Source organism: Oryza sativa, chromosome 9, assembly GCF_034140825.1.
Source record: "Oryza sativa Japonica Group chromosome 9, ASM3414082v1".
In the NCBI taxonomy this organism is placed as follows: domain Eukaryota; kingdom Viridiplantae; phylum Streptophyta; class Magnoliopsida; order Poales; family Poaceae; genus Oryza; species Oryza sativa.
Window position 1 is genome coordinate 25,402,595 of NC_089043.1, and position 20,675 is coordinate 25,423,269.

The window sequence follows — 20,675 nt, forward strand, 5'->3', positions numbered from 1 at the left end:
CTAGCCAATAGCAAATCAATATATTGCATGTGGGTTATAAATACTTGTGTGCATGGATGCATGTATCAATGCTAATTTACTCCAATGCACAAATAACGAATAGACTTAATGAATGAACAGAAATATGTAGATCATTTAGGAATAATCTTAAAAAAACTATATGTAGATCAATTTGGAATGGAGGGAGTAGTTCGTTAGAGAGAGAGGATCGGAGAAAGAAGGTAGTGGGTAGTCATGGACTCGGCCCAATGACAGTACACTTTTGTTTTTGGCCCATTCAGGCCGTAGGTGTTCTGTCTCGTTGATAACAGCTATGTGGCGTGTCTAGAAATTGGATTTGTGTCTCTTTTTTTTCTTTTCTTTTAACTATTTTTTCTTATGTAAAATTTTCTCAAGACGACCCAGTTTTAGAAAAATATACATTAGTCTCTAGATTTATCTTTCTAGACACGAAGTTAATTAACCTTTGCGGCGCCATCATCCCGTGCAACACCATCTCCTTCCTCCACCTCCACTTGTAACGCCATCGCCTCCTCCCCTTCCTCTACCTCCACGTTGATGCGATGAGAGCGTGGCTGGCAAGTAGGGAATTTGCAAGCGTCAATGACTACGTGTGGGCAGGGAAGAGATGGGAAAGAGGATGTGTGCATGGGAGCTTGCCGAGGGTGTGGCGGAAGCAGCAAGACAAACGTCGACGACGCCGTTGTTGTCGGGACGGAGACTACCAGCGGCGTGGTGGGTGAAGTCACAGGGAGTCGAGGCCGACAGGACAGGGAGATCGACGGGCTAAGGGCCAACCTCTAGGTGGCCGTGCAGACAAAGGAGAAGAGCAGGAAGGCGTCGGACGACCTCACCGCCGCACTCTCCGGCTACGATACTTTAGGGGAGAAGGTAATGCTCATGCGCGTCCAGGCAGTCGAGGACGAGGCCCACGCGGCAGGGCAAGAGAAATGTCAAAATAGAGAGAGAAGAAGAAGTTTGTGTCGCTGACACGTGGGGTCCACCAATTTTTAATCTTATTTTAAAGCTGAAATGCCGTGACATGTGGCTCCCACGTTAACTTAGCCGCCACGTCAGCTAAAACCGGGAACAATATTACCTTGCGACCAAATGTGATCCGGTTTTATAAGTTGAGGGTCGGATCATACCTGCTATGCAGGGGCGAATTTTAAACTCGACGACAAATTGACCGAGTCCCATCATTCTAAGCCCACTAACTCTCCTGAATCTCCCTTGCGGACTTGCGGTTCGAACAGACCAAAGCTTGGGCCCTCGACTTCTAGCTTTCGCAGCCTGCAGTATTGGTAAGCCCTATGGGCTTACAGCCCACGTGTCGGCCCAACTCATGGCTGCTGGTGCCCGTGGGCTTCATGCTGCATCGAGTTCAAAAGAAAGGGGGAAAAAAAGGAAAGGAAATCGTAACACTGCCCTAAGCACGCCTACTTTCAATGAAATCTAATCCCTCCGTCCTATAATATAAGGAATTTTGAGTTTTTGTTTGTATCGTTTGATCACTCGTCTTATTTAATTTTTTTATAAATATAAAAAATAAAAAGTTATGCTTAAAGTACTGTATATAATAAAAAATAAATAATAATTTTAAAAAAATTTAAATAAGACGAGTGGTCAAATGTTGCAAGTAAAAACTCAAAATCCCTTATATTATGGGACGGAGGGAGTAGTTATCTACCAATCAAATCAAATGTATTCTCATACTACTATCCTCATCCTAAATAAGCCTAAAAAATAGAAAGGAAAACAAAAAACAAAAACGCCAAGAATCCACCAACTCGTCTCTGTGTCTCTCTTTCTGTACTTTTCTTTCTTCATTCATGCCGTGATCGATGATAGCAGCAGAGTGCAACCTCACCTCCTCCTCGCCGGCTGCGGCGCGACGTCGACCCTCTTCCCCTTGCCGGAGGCGGCGGCGGCGGCGGCGGGGGGAGGAGGAGGGTCGGGCTGCGACTGGACGGCGCGGCGGAGGACGTCGACGACCTCGGACATGGTGGGGCGCTCCTTGGCGTTCTTGAGGAGGCAGGACTCGGCGAGCTTGGCGATGTCGCGGGCGGCCTTGACGGAGTACTCGCCGCGGAGCCTGGGATCCATGATCATGCGGAAGTTGCGGCTGTCGGGGGCGAACTGGGCGACCCACTCCAGCAGCTTCTGCTCCCCCTGCGGCCGGTGGCGGTCCAGCGTCCGCCGCCCCGTCAGGATCTCGTACAGCACCACCCCGAAGCTCCACACGTCGCTCTTCACCGTCAGGTGCCCCGTCTCTATGTAGTCCGGCGCCGCGTACCCGTGCGTCCCAACCACCTGCCACACATCATCATCATCATCATCATACACCATCTTGAGCTCAGCTATGTATGTATCATATAGTAAGAACATGAAAAAGAAAAATTCAAACCTCTGATCGATTGGACTACGACAAGAAAAATAAACGAAGCAACTAAGACCGATTTATGGATAAGACATGTTTTTAGCGAACCGTTCAAAAGCCAAAATGACATCAAATAGGGTACATGAAGGTAAAAACAAAAAAAAAACAATTTAAAACTAAGCAACTACAAATAGTTTATAGATAAAACCTTTATATATGTGTGTGTTATTAGTGGTTTAAAGCTAAGGCTATTAAGGGGGTGTTTGGATACCCTGACTAAACTTTAGTCCCTGGTACATCGGATGTTTGGACACTAATTTAGAGTATTAAATATAAACTAATTATAAAACTAATTACACGGTGGAGGTTAATTTGCGAGACGAATATATTAAGCCTAATTAGTCCATGATTTGATAATATAGTGCTACAGTAAATATGTGCTAATCATGGATTAATTAGGCTTAAATAGATTTGTCTCGCGAATTAGCCTCTATTTGTGTAATTAGTTTTATAAGTAGTCTATGTTTAATACTCCAAATTAGTGTCCAAATATCCGATGTAACAGGGACTAAAGTTTAGTCAGTGTATCCAAACAACCCCTAAATAGACTATGATGAAAAGACCCAAAATCAACTTTAGAATTATGTTTTAGAATTCAAATTTTTTGTTGTGGCTAATAAGCCAATAAGCAGACAATTATAGCATTGATCCATTTCCTAAGGATAATAACATAGCTCAAAGCTCCTTCGCAATGCAGGAATTTCATGGAAATCTTCTAAAATTCCTATGTTCCAAAGGTCTGGTATGGTATGCCATAGAGCAGTTCTGCGTCAATGCTGACACAAGGTGCAAAATTCAGGGGGAGAAGAGTGATGCATGCGTGGCATGTGTGCATATGTAAGGAAGTGGTGGCAACTTGGTCCATGGCATTGACTTGCTGGATTGCGGTCAAGATTGTCAGGTACACATCAAACAGGTGCACTGGACTGCTTGCCTACTTCAGTCAACGATGCTTTAAAGGCTGTAGTATATAAGTTGCTTTCAGTGCCTGATGGATCAGACAATGCAGTTGCGAGAAGGCTATGGTTTTGTTTGTAATTCTAATAGCAGGTTCAGATGGAGACATACCGCTGTTGAGACGTGAGTGTTTGCTCCTGTTGGTCCCTCCCTTGCTAGCCCGAAGTCCGACAGCTTTGCTCTGAAGTCTTTGTCCAACAAAATGTTAGATGCTTTGAAGTCCCGGTAGATTACCTATCAAAATTGAGCAAATCAGATGAGGATCTTCCCTTTTGTACAAAATGGAAATGTCGTAACCAAAGAAGAAGAAAAGCTGAAGTAACTTTGTATACTAAGCAGCAGTACGCAATTAGCACTGTAAATTATGACGATGACCTGAAAAAATGTGATAGGTTTAGCCTTCCCTAACAGCCTGTATATCTTGATGCTCACCAGCTATAGAGCCTTCTTGCCTAAGTCCTTAATTGTTTTCTAGATTGGAATACTTGGTTCTACAGCTAAACTAGAACATAGAGAGGACAAATCGTATACGTTGGTTGCAACTAGGAGTAGTTAGTACTGATTATGCTTTCAGAAAGTGTCAATGAAATTTGGTGCCTGGAATCTTACAGGAAAGTAATGGAGATGGAGATGGAATTGAACAAACCACTTTTGCCTCTTTTTCATCTAGCTCATCAATTCGTGGTCCTTATTTTCTCATTGACTTTACACTGGAATACTGGATTCACTGCACCTCTATTGCACTACCTCTAGTTACTATGGATGCACGGTCAAAAGAACCTATTAAAACGTTGGTGCTGTCTCTCATCATATATTTTTATTGCCAAACTTTCTCCCACAAAAAACGAAATCACCTATTTGATAAAGATATATCTTTTCAGAGAAGTTGAAAGCATGTGGGCAATGTATGTCTGAAGTATACCTGAACTTGCCCTTCATGCAGGTAAGCTAATCCTTCTGCAGCACCCAAGATTATTTGAAGCCTTCTATTCCATGAGAGAGGAGGATAAGCTCGGACGAATAAGTGATCTTCCAGGCTCTTATTAGGCATATACTCATACACCAATAATCTTTGTGGCCCCCTTTCACCATCAACGGCACAATATCCAAGAAGCTTTACAAGGTTTGGGTGCTCAAGAACCCCAAGGAACTGTACTTCCGCCAACCACTGCTTATGTCCCTGGGAGCAAAATTAAAAGAAACTGCAAAATATTAGGAACAGAAGACAGGATTACTCATTAGAGGGATAGCATAGGAGATCAACCGCATTTGTTTTAGTAGCATTATAGCACAAAGCAAATATAGGAAACCAACAGACCTAATGCTGCCTTACAAGTAGTTTATTCATAACATCACTATAATTAGCGTGCATCCTAAATTCCTAATATACATCAACTGGTCAAGAAAAGACATCATAACTGAGTCAGTAAAATATCATCTAATTCGAGTAGAGAAACTTGGAAAAATCCTTATATTTTTAGCAGACACCACTTAGAGAAAATGAAGCTTATGCTTGGGTATTCTATTAAGTTCAGGACTTGAAATTAATTATTTCCTGTACTCCACTAAACGATATATTCACTACCGGTTTGTCAGTCTTTAGACATCACTTGCATAAATTCAGAATGGATATAGAGTCGCAAAGCACATGGAAATTGAAGTTTCTAGCTGACTTTTGTTCTATATGTTCACGCACCAAAATTTTTCCTCCTAGTGAGTGAATAATAGTCAAATAAGACTAGCAACATGGTTGTGCAGGTTGCCCAGAAACGTAATCTATTCTATCCATTAGTCTTCTTTGATTGAGCAAATTAGCTAACGGAATATTGATTTAGAGTGAAAGGTTGGTTCGCATCATTTTCTAGGAGACATATTTCTACTGTAAGCATTCAGAGAAGACATGGTCTACTATTAATATTGATTGCCATTTGTTTTATGATGACCATGAATGAATATTCAACTTCCAAGTTTGAGGAAGTAAGGTTCCTAGATACTTGAAAAGTTCATTGCCGTTCAAATTCTATCCTGTATTTCCCCTCCATTTTGCTTTATTATGAATAAACAGTTGCCACGTGTGCCCATTGGTCCTATATTTAACCACATCTCCACGCCCAGCACCTCAACTAGTAATAGTTTATGCAGACCAGTAACTTCTATAGTCAACTGACAATGGACTGAAGTAATCCAATGCAATAGATTGACCCCATAAAATATACTATCAAAATTGTAAAATAACAGTAACAGGCAATATCTCATCCTTGAAAGTTCTGCATTTTGATCCTGTCTTCCTGTCAAGATTGTCTACACAGAGAGAGATTTTTAACATACTGATAATAGATAACCAAACCAATTTCAACATTTAGCAAGCCAGGAATATTTCCAATATTCCGGCAAACTAGAAAATGACTTGTGTCCATGGACTTCCTATGGATCAGAACAACATACTTGTCAGTTTATCCAGAGACCAATTCAAGATCAGCTAACACCAAGCACAGAATCCATTAACTTTACTCCCCATAATGAATCTTCCCATAACAGTCGTTAATCTAATCTAGTGGTCACTACTGATGATTTTCATCAAATTTGGCAGAACTACACATTAAAAACAAAAACTCGCTAAGTTGCCTGAAAGCATTCTTCTGCATTCTATGCCAGGATCTTGGCGAAGAGAAGTATCAAGAACAACAAAAATGGCATCATTTGGGATCTCCCTTAAAAAAACACTTCCCTTATCTACCAGCACTAATTTCTGACAATACTGAACATAAGAGAGCAAACCTTAAACTAACAAAACTCATTCCCCAATTCTCCTATTCCCAAATTCCTATTCACCCCTAGTTATCAAACCGGAAATCAATCGCGCAGAATCACAAAGGGGGGAATACTACTCCTGGATCGGAATGGAGGATTCGTTCCCGGGTGACAACTGACAAGACATGATTGATGGTGTCCAAGAAAAGTCAAGAGGAGGGGGTGCAGACTGCAAAGAGAGACAGAGACAGGGGAACGAGAAGGAGGAGGAGAGCACGCAAACAAGCGAGTACCTGGAGACCCCGCTGGTTCAGGCACTTGACGGCGACGGCGAGGCGATCGGCGGCCTTGCCGTCGGCGGGGGAGGAGCGGACGAAGCCCTTGTAGACGCTGCCGAAGCCGCCCTCGCCGAGCTTCTGGGCGCGGCTGAAGCCGTTGGTGGCGGCCTGGAGCTCGTCGTAGTCGAAGTCCCGGAGCTGGCCGTGGCCGCGCTCCTCGTACAGCGACGAGATGCTCCGGTGCGACGACGTCGACCCCGTCGACTTGCTCGCCGGCCTCACCGCCCCGGAGTCGTCCGACCTGCTCGTGCTCACCGCCGACACCGTCGTCGTCGTCGAGCCCCGCCTCCCCGACGATTCCTTGCTCTTGGACGACCTCCGCTTCTTGAACCAACCCAAGCAGCTCATTTCTTGCAGCAAGCAAGCACGCACGCACGCACGCGAACCGTGTGCGGTCCAAAATCCTTTTGTAGGCGAAGAAGAGGAGGCAGAGGCAGTGTGAACTGTGAACCGCGGAAGGTAGCAATAGCAAAGGGAGAATCAGAAAGCTCGCCAAGATTTATTTCGGCAGGCGAGAGAGAGGAGAGGGGAAGAGGGCGCGTACGTGCGGGGGTAGTACTACGTTTGATGAAGCGGCCGCGTCGGCCCGGTTGGCTCTGCCAACTCACCCCTCTCGTTTCTAAAAAAGTTTTATATAAAAATTGTTTTAAAAGATTATATTAATTTATAAATAAATAACAAATATATATTTTTTTAGAATTACACAATACAACGCAGACATTCACAACGCACGCGCACTCACCCCTATGAACACACGCACGCAAACCCTACCCCTATGAGCATCTTCGAAGACTGTGCCGGCAAATTCTGGAAGAGACTGATGAAGTCACCACAGGCGCCTCGCTGTCGACGGGTACGTCACTTACCACTGAATACATAATTAACTATATGTTAATAAATCACTACGGTTTATATAAGGCCAGACCCAGCCCAATACATTAAATATAGTTTCCATAAACTCCACGTTATCAAGAAAGTAAGTATTAGACACTACTTTTTCATACTTCAATTTAATGAAGTACTACTTATTTCATATGATGTCTTGGATATTGTGAAAAAACTATGTCTTGGATATTTCTTTTTTCCTCTCTATTTCCTTGTCATATTATTTTTTTTATTTTAGATGATAGTTTATTTAATGCTTCGTAGGAGTACATTATTCTGGTTATTGCATTGAGGCTGGCCTAAGTGCTGCCGGTGGTGGCCGTTGCACGCGCGGTGCGTGGTAGACTGGTAGTTGATTGATCAGCTGATCGGTTGCTGCTGCTGGGGCGCACCGGGCGCACGCGGACGCGGTGTGGTGTGAGCTCGGCGGGCGGGATGGGGACGGCTCTGTTTGGTGTTGGGTTTTTGTTGTGTGGATTGCCCGCGTCGTCGTACGGGTCTCAACTACGAATCTGAACGCCTCGTCGGCTTCGCCAAATTCGCATGCCTGCGCGTCTCTCTCTGGCTCTGCAGGTGGCCGTGTTCGGTTGCATCACTGTATAGCAGTCGCAGCCCCCTTTTCTAATCATGGAATTTAAATTTACTTTGCATGAGTTGCGTGCGTGATGAAAACAACAGCTGTGGGATGGTGATGCGAGTGTGTAATCGAGAATATTTTTTAGGGAAACGAATATGTTGTTCTAGCCTGTGTTTAGTTCCACGTTAAAATTAAAAGTTTAAAGAAATTGGAACGATGTAACGAAAAAATTAGAAGTTCGTGAGTATAAAAAAGTTTAATGTGACGAAAAGTTTGAAGTTTGAAGAAAAAAGTTAGAATCTAAACATGGCCCTACTTTTTTATGAAAAAACATAGGATAAACGTAGATGTTTATAACATGCACACGTAAAATCTATTTGTATGAATACCTTCAGAAGACTAGGATCAACATATTTTAAAATTCAAGAAGTCACCACATACATCTCACTAGATAAGTACGTCAACTACCACTGAAAGACTAATTAGCCGTAAAGGCGTCGTGTTACGTTTAAGATTTGAACTTGAGTGAGTTGACTTCACCAATTCAATCAGTTGAGCTACGTTTATTTTGCATGTGTTTATAGTATTTGGGTGTACACTTTTTCTCTCTAATATCTTCACCCGCGTGGATTGAATCTTCTCGTCAGATATATACTGATATGGACCACAACAAACTTTATTATCACTATGTTTTACAGAGTTTCATAATCTATTTAGCTCCATCCTTGTATACATCGAAGTTGTCGGCCAGCCCAAATAATTTTGATGATCAATAGCCACAAGCGCGAGAATAATTGTGACGAAAGTCAAGAGGGAACATAGATTATAGTGATATATATTATTCATAGGCTCGTAGCTTAATTCATGTTTTGTTCGACGATTTTTGATATTGTTTACTTGCATATATGCCATGTGTTTGTTACGTTGGGCCCAAACAATACGACACATATATAGACCTAGTCGCGACAGTGTACATGATTCTTCAATTGTTTCTTGGGTAATGGGTTCCATGCATGTTCCAATAGTCCAAGTTGGGTGTTTAAAACTTGGAAGAAAATGTGAAAGAGGTGTTAGGTGAATTCACACTTCAGTGCCCAAGACACCTTCAATGTCAAATACTCTAATCAATGCTGGTCAAGTGACTCATAAAAAAAATTGTTGGTCAAGTGAAAATAATAAAATACAGACAGTCTTAGAATAGTGTGTTTGAGAGGAAGAAAACATATAATATCCCACTATATACATAGGATTTCAATAAAATATCACTCAATGGAATGCATCGTATAAAATACCACTCAATACGTTGCCTACCAGATGAAATATTACTTTGAGGAGTTTTAACCATTTTTATACTCGAAATGCCCTTGGCTGTGGCTATGAAGAGAGAGAGAGAGGGAGAGGGTGAGTCAGGGGAGGACCGGGTGCATGGCGCCGGAGACCTCGCTGAGAGGCGGTGGCAGCGGAAGGAGGACAAGACGGCGGTGGGGATAAGGAGGCGACAACAAGGATGAGACACCACTATGGAGGTGGAGATAGACCCGTCGTCCCGGTCACTTCTACTCGCTGCCCCCCTCCCAAAAAAAAAAGCAAAAATGCAAATGGTGTGTTTTTCATAAAAAAAAATACATATGATTTTTTAAAAAAAGAATTTAAATATTGATCACAAAATCATTCACCTAGGCCGAGTTTAGTTCCAAAATTTTTCTTTAAACTTCTAACTTTTCCATCACATCAAAACTTTCCTACACGGCTACACACATAAACTTCCAACTCTTCCGTCACATCGTTCCAATTTCAACCAAACTTTCAATTTTTACGTGAACTAAACACACCCCTATTCAGCTATAAAAACAAATAGAACAATCCATTTGTGTACTATAATAGTACACCACTGGAACAAGAAAGAGGGCTATTATTGACCCAGTTGTAGAGGGATCACATTGCTCAGCTCTAAACCATACTATTCCAAAGAACTTCTGCAAGACACCCACTTTGAAAAAAAAAAACACCTAAACAAACAAATTGCCCCTTGGAAGGACAGGACTAGTTAGTGCTGTGTGTTGACCTGTGTAAACAAAATCAGATTTTGTGTACCGGCTTTCTAGTGAACTGCGTACAAACGGTGCAGATGAGAGGAGACAACAGCAGCATCATGAAGAGCACTGGAGGAGAAGAGGACGGCGACGCCTCTGATGAAGAGAACCCGTCGTCGTTTCTCCTCCCCGGTCAAACACACGGGCTGCAAGTCTGGAATGATGGAGAACCAAACAACCCGCTCAATCCAACGCTCACGTGTGCGTCTGTTAGGCTGTGGGCCCCGGCTGTCAGGCTGTGGGGCCCCGGTCAACGTCTTGACCGGGACGCGACTGTCGCGCAGTGACGTGCTGCTTGATGAACAACAACACCTGGTCTCTTCACGGTTAGCCCAAGTGTGAACTTAAAAGTACAGCCAATCAGCCATGGTTAGACTTTGGAACACGCAAAATTAACTTGGTTTCTGCGAAAATTGAATTGTCATATGGTCTCTCCGTAATTTTTTTATATATAGATCTTTTTAGATGGAGGAAATACTCACATGGTTTATTCCCTCCGTATTAGAAAGTTGTTTTTTTCTCTAGAACGGAACGAAATGAGTATTCGGGAATCATGTAAAATTTTGTGTTCTGAATAATGGATTAGGTCGTGTTTAGTTCCAAAGTTTTTTTTTCAAACTTCCAACTTTTTCATTACATCAAAATTTTTCTACACACACAAACTTTCAACTTTTCCGTCACATCGTTCTAATTTTAACCAAACTTCTAATTTTGGTGTAAACTAAACACAGCCTTAACCTCGCTGTTCAGAGTTGGGACATTTGAAAGACAATACTGTATAATTCATATGTCAGGGAGCTAACTAAAAGTTCAGAAGAAAGAGCGAGTCTCAAACATTCCTCTACCAGTGTCAAAGCGTACGGAGCTATGCCAGCTTGTCAGCTGCGAGCTCACCATCTCGCCATAGTCGCGTGCCAAAAAAAAAAAAAACAAAAGTGATTGATCACAAGAATCGCATTGCTGCCGGGTACACCACGCTGAGATCATAAATTTACAATCTAATTAAGAATAATTAATGGTATACTACACATTGTCAGGTCAGCCCGGTGAGCTTCAGAATTCGACGATCCATCATTCATCGCATCGTCATCAGGGCTTAGGTTGACGACGCCCCGGTCAATTCATCCACTCCAGCCGTTGTCATCATCATCATCATCTCCTCGTCTTGCTAACCGTCGCGTCCTCATCTTCTTCTTCCTCCTCCGGATTAATCTTCTGTCGCTTCTGCAATTGGTCAGCCTGTCAGCAATGCAGATCAAGAAGTTAATTAGCGAATGTAACTATTACTAAGCAGTGAACTGTGAAGCAATTCAATCCATGAGATGCAAGTCGTATGAACACATCTGAATGCATAGAATGTGTCCGGACAGCCGTGTCAATCGATTGATCTAGACGAACTTGGCTGGAAACAGTTTTGCTGTTGCAGCTGACGCGAAGGACGTTGACTCCCCTTACTGGAATCGCATGCTCATCTGTGTACTACTAGTACTGAGGAGGATTCAGGAAAAGGTAGTAGAAAGAAAGAAAAAAGAGTCAGGACTCGAGACTAGTTCAGTTCAATTTTTCCGTACCCTTTTTCTGAAACAAATCTGCCTTTTGATTTTGAATGACTAATAACATGTAGGTACGTACTTCATATCTAACGGATTTAATATATAACAGTGATCCAGGTTAGAAAACAGTACTGCAGAGAGAACTCATCACCTAAAACACTGCACGGCTGCACCTACCTTCGGTCTTTTCTTGTACCAATGGTTTTGAATATTTTGATCTTTTCAACCACTCAATGTCATGCAGGTTAATTGGCGATTTAATCGCCTTTTCTGCAATTCTTAAATGCGACAAAAGAAACCATCGTCTTGGCCAGAGAATTCAGAGTTTACTAGTTCAAACATGGTATTTCTCTTTCACTGTCTAGTGCATAGTAGTATTTACAAGTAGTATCCAGCTAGCTTTTTACTTTCTTCATTTCTTTACGTGATCGGTTAACTGTCAGCTAGAGAATTTTGGATGGTCCGAAGATTTCTACCGGTATCTGTCAGTGTCCATTTTTGCAGAGCTGTACTACTGAGCCTTCATTCAGGTATTGATCGTTTTCGTTGACGGATCGGATCAACTTCCAGGACAAGCACGGCCATTGCCATTGCATCGATCACTATCGAACAAGGACCATCTATCAAATCCGGTTTCCGCGTTGCACAGATCCAGAGCTGTTCCTCTCGTCGGTTTAAGAATCAACTCCGACGCGCATTTACTATTCCTATACTTAATTAAGGTTGTTGCAGTCATGTCTCAGCTACGTGAAGACCGGGCGTGTCGATCATGGCGTCAATGGTGACCAACTGATGATCAACAGTGACAGAAAATGCAAATCTATTTTCTCCATTTTGAAATATAAGTATTTTTATATTATTCAAAATTTATACTACAATATAAGTGTTTCTGGAATACTGGTTCTAAGGCACTGAATACATATTATGATAGGGAATATAAACAATTTAAAATTTAACCACCATAGTGAGTTTTTTTTTACAAAAAAAGCCTACTGTGGTGACTAAAAAAATCTTTTTACTCTAACCTTTAGTATTTACTTAAATAACTTTAAAATACTTATGTTTTGAATTAACCAATGTCATATACTAATCTAACTATAATATTTATTAAAGTAAAATTTACTCTATTTTAAACTAACCAATGTCATATATCACAGATGGTAAGCATATATGGTGTGAAGTGAAAATATATGCTTATTTCTAGTCTATTATAAAACTTTGGCTAATAAAGATGATCAAAGTAAAATTTACCCTATTTTAAACTAACCAACGTCATATATCAAAGGCGGAGGTAGTACTATTGTACTACTGCAAGGTGTTCTTTTCTTCTGAAGATGAAGATGAAGATTAAGTTTTTTACGCAAAACGAGGTAGTATTAACGTATGATTGATTGAGTTTTAATTATTATAAACTTGAAAAATATATTAATATGGTATTTTAGAGCAACTTTCATATAGAAAATTTTCGCACGAAACGCACCATTTAGCAGTTTGAAACGCATCATATTGTTGTTGGAGAAAAGAACGGGACCAAGTCAAGTTCAGCTAGCGAGCGATGTGGAAATCGGTAGCTGCAAGCGAACGCGAAAGTTCAGAGAATGTGTCGCGCGCGGCGTCAGTGTCACTGTACCTGGCCGGCGCGGCCGCCGCCGCCGCTGCTTCTCGCCGCCTGCAGCTGCGACGAGACGCGGCCGGCGACTTCGGCGAAGCAGGCCCGCCCCAAGGACACGGCGGCCTGGAGGTGCGACGCCGTCGCGTCCTTGGCGCTGGCGCGTAGCTGCAGCAGGCCGCGGTCGATGTCGGCCTCGTGCCTCGCCAGCACCGGCTGCAGGTAGCTCTCGTAGACGTGCTTCGCGCCCTGAAAACGAACAGACATGGAATGGGTCTCTGAATGTTGAGAACGATGTCTCCTTGAGCGTTTCTGAATGTTCGGACTTCAGCTTCAGTTTGAATTCAGATTTAATTTTCTTTTTGCAGTACTTTTATGGTAGGTCTCTACTGTTAGTATTCGATCTTGGGGTGTGTTTAGTTCACGCCAAAATTAGAAGTTTGGTTAAAATTGAAACGATGTGACGGAAAAGTTGGAAGTTTATATGTGTAGGAAAGTTTTAATGTGATAGATCGAAAAGTTGGAAGTTTGAAGAAAAATTTTGGAACTAAACTCGGCCCTACTGTGAAAATAATCTCAACCATTAATTCCTGGGTTCTACTATTAGTAGAAAAAAGAGCACTGCTACAGTGTACTGAAAAAAAACCATACAAACATAATTCTCAACCGTTTGAATTTTTTTACTAGATGAGCACACGTTAATTCTAGAGTTCTATATGATCAGATTTGTAAAACTGTGAGTGTTTATAAGAAAAAAAAGTGATTGTATAGCCTTTTTCCCAGAAAAAATTATGCAACTACAAGTAGTTGAAGTGCTAGTGAAATACCTTAATTTTTGCGGTTGTCGAGTGAGTGTACTACAAGAAACTAAATCTGATAATTGATTATCGGAGCAGACAATTATTCACGAATGGATTAGTAACATTACAAAACCTAGACCATTGCATCAAAGCAAATATAGCACATTTGAGTTAATCAGGTGAGTGCTTACTCGTGTCTTTGGGTACCAGAGGTAGAGCACGAGCGCAAGCTTTGCCTCGCCGTACATGGGCAGCCATGAGACCGTGAAATAGGTGATCGTCTCCAACGTCGTCAGAAACGCGAGGAGAATCCTGAACAGCACAAGCAATTGTTCAGATTCTTCAGAATTCAGGCAGGATGCAGCATGATTTTGCAGGTTTGTTTGTGTAGGGTAATGCTTCATCACCAGTACTGACACCAGAAACGCAACTGATCGATCTGCGGTTTGTTCAGTTCCAGCGTCTTGTAGCAGTCATACGCCGGGTAGGCGTATCCTAAAACCAGCCTGCGTTGCAGAAAGATGCAAAGAGGACATGAATTGGGCTTTTCTGATCTCTTCCACGAACTGTTCAAACGGACTGAATATTTTTTCGAGATTACTCACGTCAGAAGTCTAGTGATAAGTAACACCGCCATCTTCAGTCGTCAGAACAAAAGAAGAACACAACAATCTGCAAAGGGACTTTTCAGAGATTTATCAAGCCCGTGATTAAAGAAGCAAAATTAAACAATGCAATGCAGGATTCAGATTTGCAATTGCAAAAACAAACGAACTTCTGAAGATACTGGGAACGTCGTCAGAATTTAATAGGGCCAAACAATCATAAAGATCGACGAGAAGGAAACCAACCAACAATGAAGTTAATACGGATCGCATTGCGCAATGGAAAATTACCTCCGAGAATTTTTCACCCTGCAATCAAATGGCTTGGATAGATTTGTTGCGAGGGATGAACTGAAACCGAGAAGAGCGCGCGGTTAAAATATGCAGGGATGCGGTTAACATTGGATGGGATACGGAAGATAGCCCAACCGACGCCTCTTTTCGCGCCAGAAAAACGGTTAGAGGAAGCGGCAAAATAGATGGGCCAACAATTCATGGCTGAAGCCACGTTTACTGAAGATTGTTAACTGACCATGGTTAGTGGTGATGCCCTGCCATTTCACTTCTGGACTCCTACCCAAAATAAGCTGCAAATTGTTTGTCAGATCCCAAAATAAGCTGTATATTGTTTTTTTAACTACTCCCAAAAATATAAGACTTACTTTGACGGTCCAAAAATGAGCTTTGACTGTAAATTTCTGTAACACTACTTTTACTTGCAGTAACAAAATCATAGCCATAAGAAAGTAGTCTCGGTCTCTCGGACATGAATCCAATATTACCATTTTGTATGCCAAAATAAATATCTTTGGATTATTCGCTTGTCAAAGCTTAAAATTGGACAGTCAAAATATATCTTATATTTCTGAATAGAGGAGTAGCATTTTTAGTTTCCAGCAAAAACAATTTCCAGGTAGTACAGAGGGAAAGGCAGAGTAGGGCATAGTTTCTGGGGATCCAAGAATGTAAATTTCCAAGAGGTCCTAGGGTCCCAAATGCCAATTAGTTATGACATTTCGACCAACCATGTGGTCACTAACGATGGCCATTATTATACCAGCCTCCCTGATCCAGTGTGTATAATTGTTTTGACTTTATTATTTTCTTTAAAATTTCTTGGTTCTTTGGGACACATTCACAGAAGCCAAAGGCAAAGCATGTCTTCTCGTTACGCTTCGTTGTGGGCCATGTTGCTTTATCACCTGTAACCCTATAAAACCACACGCCAACAATCATGGATTAATAGGCCATGATGAACCATACTGAAAAGATGTCCAATTTATGTATGAACATACTGAACAAACTGGATTAATACTTCCCTCTCCCCATGTGATCTCACATGTTCAGTGCAATGTTCATCTTGGGAGGGATTTTACAGATCATCAATACAAGCTACCAGAGATCATTTTAGAATCAACAAATGGAATCCGTCCTACAAATACAACACTCGTAGTATCAGATAGTACACCAGCAAACCGGATGCAACTACGCAGCAGTATTTGTATAAACAATAGCACTATGGCACAAGAACTACTACTGCTAACCACCCATCACCCAAAAGATGAACAACGAAGAACACCGTGAAGGCGTTTCGCTGATGGCACATTGCCTTTGGTCACGCCAAAAATCTCTCATTGTACATGGCTACATGTATATCCTCCCGGTTGGTCAAAGCCATTGCCCAAACTCTGAGAGAGCTCTAGGTGAACGACTGCGCCACAGAGGAAGTTGTGACCAGACCAGAAAGAAGACCAACGAGGGTGCCGCTGTTGTAAGTGCTTGACTCTGTCTGAACAGCATTGTCCCGAGAGTCGACGAAAGTGTCATTCTGGAACGGCCCGCCCACGAGGGCTCCCATGGCGACGTTTGGGTTTGGGCTCGTAGAATGAAGATACTGGAATCCTTTGCAGCCTGTCTTTGCATCAGCGGGGATCGACGCCCCTCTGTGGTGTACCTGCTGTGGGTAGCTGCTCCCATATCCAACCAGGTAGCTAAGCTTCATTGGGTTGTCTCCCAAGATGTAATTAGCCTGACATGCAACAGAATATATGTTAGAAACTTACTGCACAACACCTTCCTGGTCAGATGCTACCAACACAGCAGAGCAGAAATAGTGTGTAGGTCATGAGTCATGACAACCAAAGTTATCATAGAATGTAGTTAAGCCACAAAGGCAAGCAGTGTGTCACAATGTGCCGATGGCTCGTGACAAAAAAAGGTAGGCATGTAAATACAAGGAATGTTTTATGGTGTTTCTTGTTGAACTTCAACATGGCAAACTGGAATTTCAGTATCTTGCAAGGTTTTCTGTAGTTCACCTGTGATATAGCAAAATTGCGTATATCTGTAGGACTGTAGTACTTTCCACTGCATTGCACTGCTGCTGTTTGCGATGTGAGCATGTAGTCACTGTAAACAACAGCAAGGAATGCTGCATTTGTGGCATGCTGGAGAGAATTCCATCCACTTATCCACACCAATCCCCCTGCACAAAAATCACCATCATATAATTAAATCACAGGCAAACAAAATACAGTTTGCACATATTCTGTCTAACCCCAGAAAATACTATTTAATGTAAAAAAAAAGTGAACAACAAAAGCCTATGCATAAATTCTCCATGTATTGACCCATAATATAAGATCAAACAGTGGAAGAATTTCAACATACCACCAGTCCTACTGGCAGTAGCTGATGGAGAATCTGGTAGGAGCCCACAAATGACGGCTTCAGCAGTGTCTCTGTACATTTTGAGTCCCATGTTTTCAGCATTAGATGTCTGTTTGGATCCAAAGAAATTTAATCTTGACAAGAGCACCTGCACATAATAGACAAAATGCATTGAAAGTTATATTCTTTGGCTGAAGAGTGAACTAACGTTATTAAAGGAAGATAAAAGGCGTAGCTTCATTCCTAGTTCCCGAATAACAAAGTTGCTTCTTAAATGTTCATGCAAAATTGCAAACCTGTGTCCCTGCAAGTTTGTCATCCCAACTGAACCATGTTGGCCTTCCCCAATCAGCAAAAGCTTTTCCATTCTCTACAGTCACATAACTGAGGTATGTTTGGTCTCCTGTAGCATGATAGAGCCAACTCGCTGCCCACAGGAGTTCGTCTTGATAACCAGTAGAATTATAGTAGTTTTGGAGCTTTGGATAGGTGTCACTGGCGAGGCCTTTATAAGTATCAGCAAAAGTAAACAACTTCTGAGCATGTTGAAGAAGTGAATCAGAATATGTAGTGTCTCTGGATTTGAAAACAATTGATGCTGATGCCATAGCTGCTGCTGCCTCAGCAGCAACATCTGATCCAGGAGACTTTGTGTTAATCTGTGTGAGTGGTCTTTTCTCAGACATAGTCTCCGGCCTTTCCCAGCAGTTGTGATCTAGATCAGGATCACCAACCTACAAGGTAACAGTTATACACGTTAGTTGATTAATATCAAGACGTTCAACAAGGTGAGGTTGCTGCATCTATTGTACTGATCTGTTCAAAGAAATATATAATGTGTTCTTTGTTAGATGGACTTAAGGCAATTAACATGAACAATAAACTAGCTTATAAGTTATATCTGATTTCATCATCTTATGTACATTGTATTCTATTCATCAGGTATTGAATGTGCTGTACAACCTACCCAAGTAAGCATGACTAAACATGTCAACGCAAGCATTGAGTGATAAAACTTCCACACATACAGAAATTCAACTCATAAAAACATCTGGCATCCCCTAATCTTCAACTTTCAAAAACACCCATCCCCCTACCATCAAGGGCTAACTCTACATATTAAGAGATGTGTTGAACTTTACTCAATTAAGTATGGGACTACCATCCAAATTTCAAAGGGAAAAAAAAGGACTACCTTGGAACATTGTGGGTATATCATACGGAGAAGTCTATACTGATAGTGTGAAAAGAATGCAACTATAAAGACAAACTGGAAAGGGCATGGACATTGAACTTGCAACAAATGTGTTGATTTAAACCGATTTAAACGTATCAAGCCGAAAACGAAGTACCTCCTAACTATTAGGTGTCCAGATCACGACATCTGACCTGGCTTGCTTCTTACCAACCAAACTTTCCCTCTACTGAAAGTCTGAAATGCCGCCAGGCCGCAATAAACCACAACTAAAGCAAGCATAGATCACTCAAAATTTTTACATAGTATAAAGAATTATGCTACAGCTCTAACCTGAATGTAGAACACATTGTCAGATGGATGCGCATTGACGAGGAAATCAGTGATCCATCGGAGAGCATCAAGCGCAGGGTCCAGCTGCTTCGTGGCGCTCATCTGATCTCCATACTCAAGTATGGACCACGAGAGCACCGTTGCCGTGAAGGCCATCGGGAAACTAAACTTGATATGATCACCAGCATCATACATTCCCTTGGAAAGATCCAGCCCCGCTGGTTTCCCATCATCCAGCGCCGAGTCCCCCCTCCACGGGATCTGGTTGTTCTCCAGCTTCCCCGCTGCACAATACCAACAGAAATTACCAACAATTTAGCAAATAAGTACTTCTTTAGAGCTACTGAAGCTGAAAAGGGTTAGAGATTGTGCTCATTCAGCCTCCAAAACACTGCATCGGTGGCTGGAACAACCAAAACTCCAATATCCATAGCTAAATAAGCTAAATTCACAGTTTGGTTAACAGATTTAAGTGAAATCTGCGAGCACACATTTGCCAACGACATAGTAATCACCACAGAAAGGAACTGCTCTTGCAGAAGAGCGTAAAATTCACACTAAAAAAAAGTCAAAACTATAAGGTCACGGCCACTGAAATCGGTGAGAAATCTACCGACTCGTCAACTTTCCTACTGAGTAACGATTGGTGAAATTCTTCACCACCCAGAAGCAGAAACCATCAGATCACCCGAAACAACCGTATCAACCTCTCCAACTACCACCCCAAATGCGGAGATACTAAACGAACACACACACACACACACACAAGAGCTTCCAAGCTGGGCGCCAAGAAAGAAAAGGGCATTCGCCGCGAAATCCGCCGAATTGCGGAAGAAGCATTGCGGTGGCGAGGTGGTGAGCAGCAGCGAACCAGTGCGTGCGGCGGGGGCAAGAAGAAGAAGTGGAGCGAGTGGTGGTGGTGGTGGCGGTGGCAACTCACCCTTCTGGACCTGGAAGAACTGGAGCGCCACCCCGAGCGCGTCGCCGTACTTGGAGTCGATGGCCCCGGGCGGGCCGGGCACCGGCAGCGGCTTGAGCTTGCGCCCGCTCCCCCCGCCGACCTTCTTCTTCATGATGGCCACCACCGCCGCCGTCGCCACCAGCGACGCCACCAGCGCCACGATCAGCCACCCGCAGCACCCCTTCGTCTTGGACCCCATCGCATTCGCCTCCTGCAACCCACCGGAGACGACGACGCCTCCGCGGCGCTGCTCGGCTCGGCGTCTCGCTCGCTCGCCGCCTCCTCTTCTACTGCAGGGGATGGGCTCGCGTGGGCTTTCGGCTGGGTTGGTGGTGGTGGCGCTCGTCGCGTACTCGCGTGTGGTGCGGCCGCGGGGGGGTTGGTGCACGGTCGGGGTAGGGGTGAGGTGGAAGTCTGGGAGTCGCTGTCGGGTGGGGCCGAGGCGTGGTGGGCCACGGATGGCAGTGAGAGGGGAGGACTCAGCGCGTGGGGGTGTGTGGGTGAGGTGAGGAGTCGAGAGCACCGACAGGACAGGAGATGGACGGGCCGACGCGCGCTGGATGGATGGACGGATCGTTTGTGAGGGTGTGTGTCCGACCTGTATTTAGGTGTGCTGCACCTTAACGTACGTACACGAGTGGTTGTGCACCTTACTGGGATAGGGTATATTTCCGTATATTTTGTTTTGCTAGTGTCTACTGGCAAGAGATCATCTAAACATTTCACGTCAAATTGGCAATTCTGTGGAAGGTGAGATTATATTTTTCGGTACGACAACTAGCTGGCATTTCATGACAGAATGTTCGTGCAATTCTATGGTTGTGTTTAGTTCAGCGCAAAGTTTAGATTTTGATTGAAATTAGAGATGATGTGACTGAAAAGTTTTGTGTGTATGACAGGTTAATGTG

General features: G+C 42.9%; 3 protein-coding genes across 4 annotated transcripts; all 3 read right to left on the minus strand.

Annotated features, from left to right (window-relative positions):
* Positions 1-1,587: 1,587 nt before the first annotated feature.
* Positions 1,588-6,866, minus strand: LOC4347684 (probable serine/threonine-protein kinase PBL19). The gene is made up of 4 exons (XM_015756113.3): positions 6,442-6,866; positions 4,320-4,577; positions 3,509-3,631; positions 1,588-2,313 (listed from the first exon to the last, which is right to left on the minus strand). Exons 1-4 carry the CDS (start codon positions 6,832-6,834, stop codon positions 1,867-1,869), a joined length of 1,221 nt encoding a protein of 406 aa, XP_015611599.1. The 5' UTR covers positions 6,835-6,866; the 3' UTR covers positions 1,588-1,866.
* A 4,114-nt stretch (positions 6,867-10,980) lies between these two features.
* LOC107276833 (HVA22-like protein i) lies at positions 10,981-15,011 on the minus strand. Of its 2 annotated transcripts, none has more exons than XM_066304115.1 (6): positions 14,900-15,011; positions 14,609-14,675; positions 14,411-14,509; positions 14,195-14,315; positions 13,225-13,452; positions 10,981-11,265 (listed from the first exon to the last, which is right to left on the minus strand). In XM_066304115.1, exons 2-6 carry the CDS (start codon positions 14,638-14,640, stop codon positions 11,194-11,196), a joined length of 552 nt encoding a protein of 183 aa, XP_066160212.1. In that variant the 5' UTR covers positions 14,641-14,675; positions 14,900-15,011; the 3' UTR covers positions 10,981-11,193. The 2 variants fall into 2 exon arrangements, with proteins under 2 accessions (XP_066160212.1, XP_025876212.2); XM_026020427.2 differs by having other exon boundaries at positions 10,981-11,280.
* An 850-nt stretch (positions 15,012-15,861) lies between these two features.
* LOC4347685 (endoglucanase 24-like) lies at positions 15,862-20,090 on the minus strand. Its single transcript, NM_001403932.1, has 6 exons — positions 19,747-20,090; positions 18,807-19,090; positions 17,575-18,012; positions 17,279-17,426; positions 16,927-17,093; positions 15,862-16,637 (listed from the first exon to the last, which is right to left on the minus strand). The coding sequence occupies exons 1-6, from the start codon at positions 19,964-19,966 to the stop codon at positions 16,308-16,310; spliced, it is 1,587 nt and encodes a 528-aa protein (NP_001390861.1). The 5' UTR covers positions 19,967-20,090; the 3' UTR covers positions 15,862-16,307.
* Between the last annotated feature and the right edge of the window lie 585 nt (positions 20,091-20,675).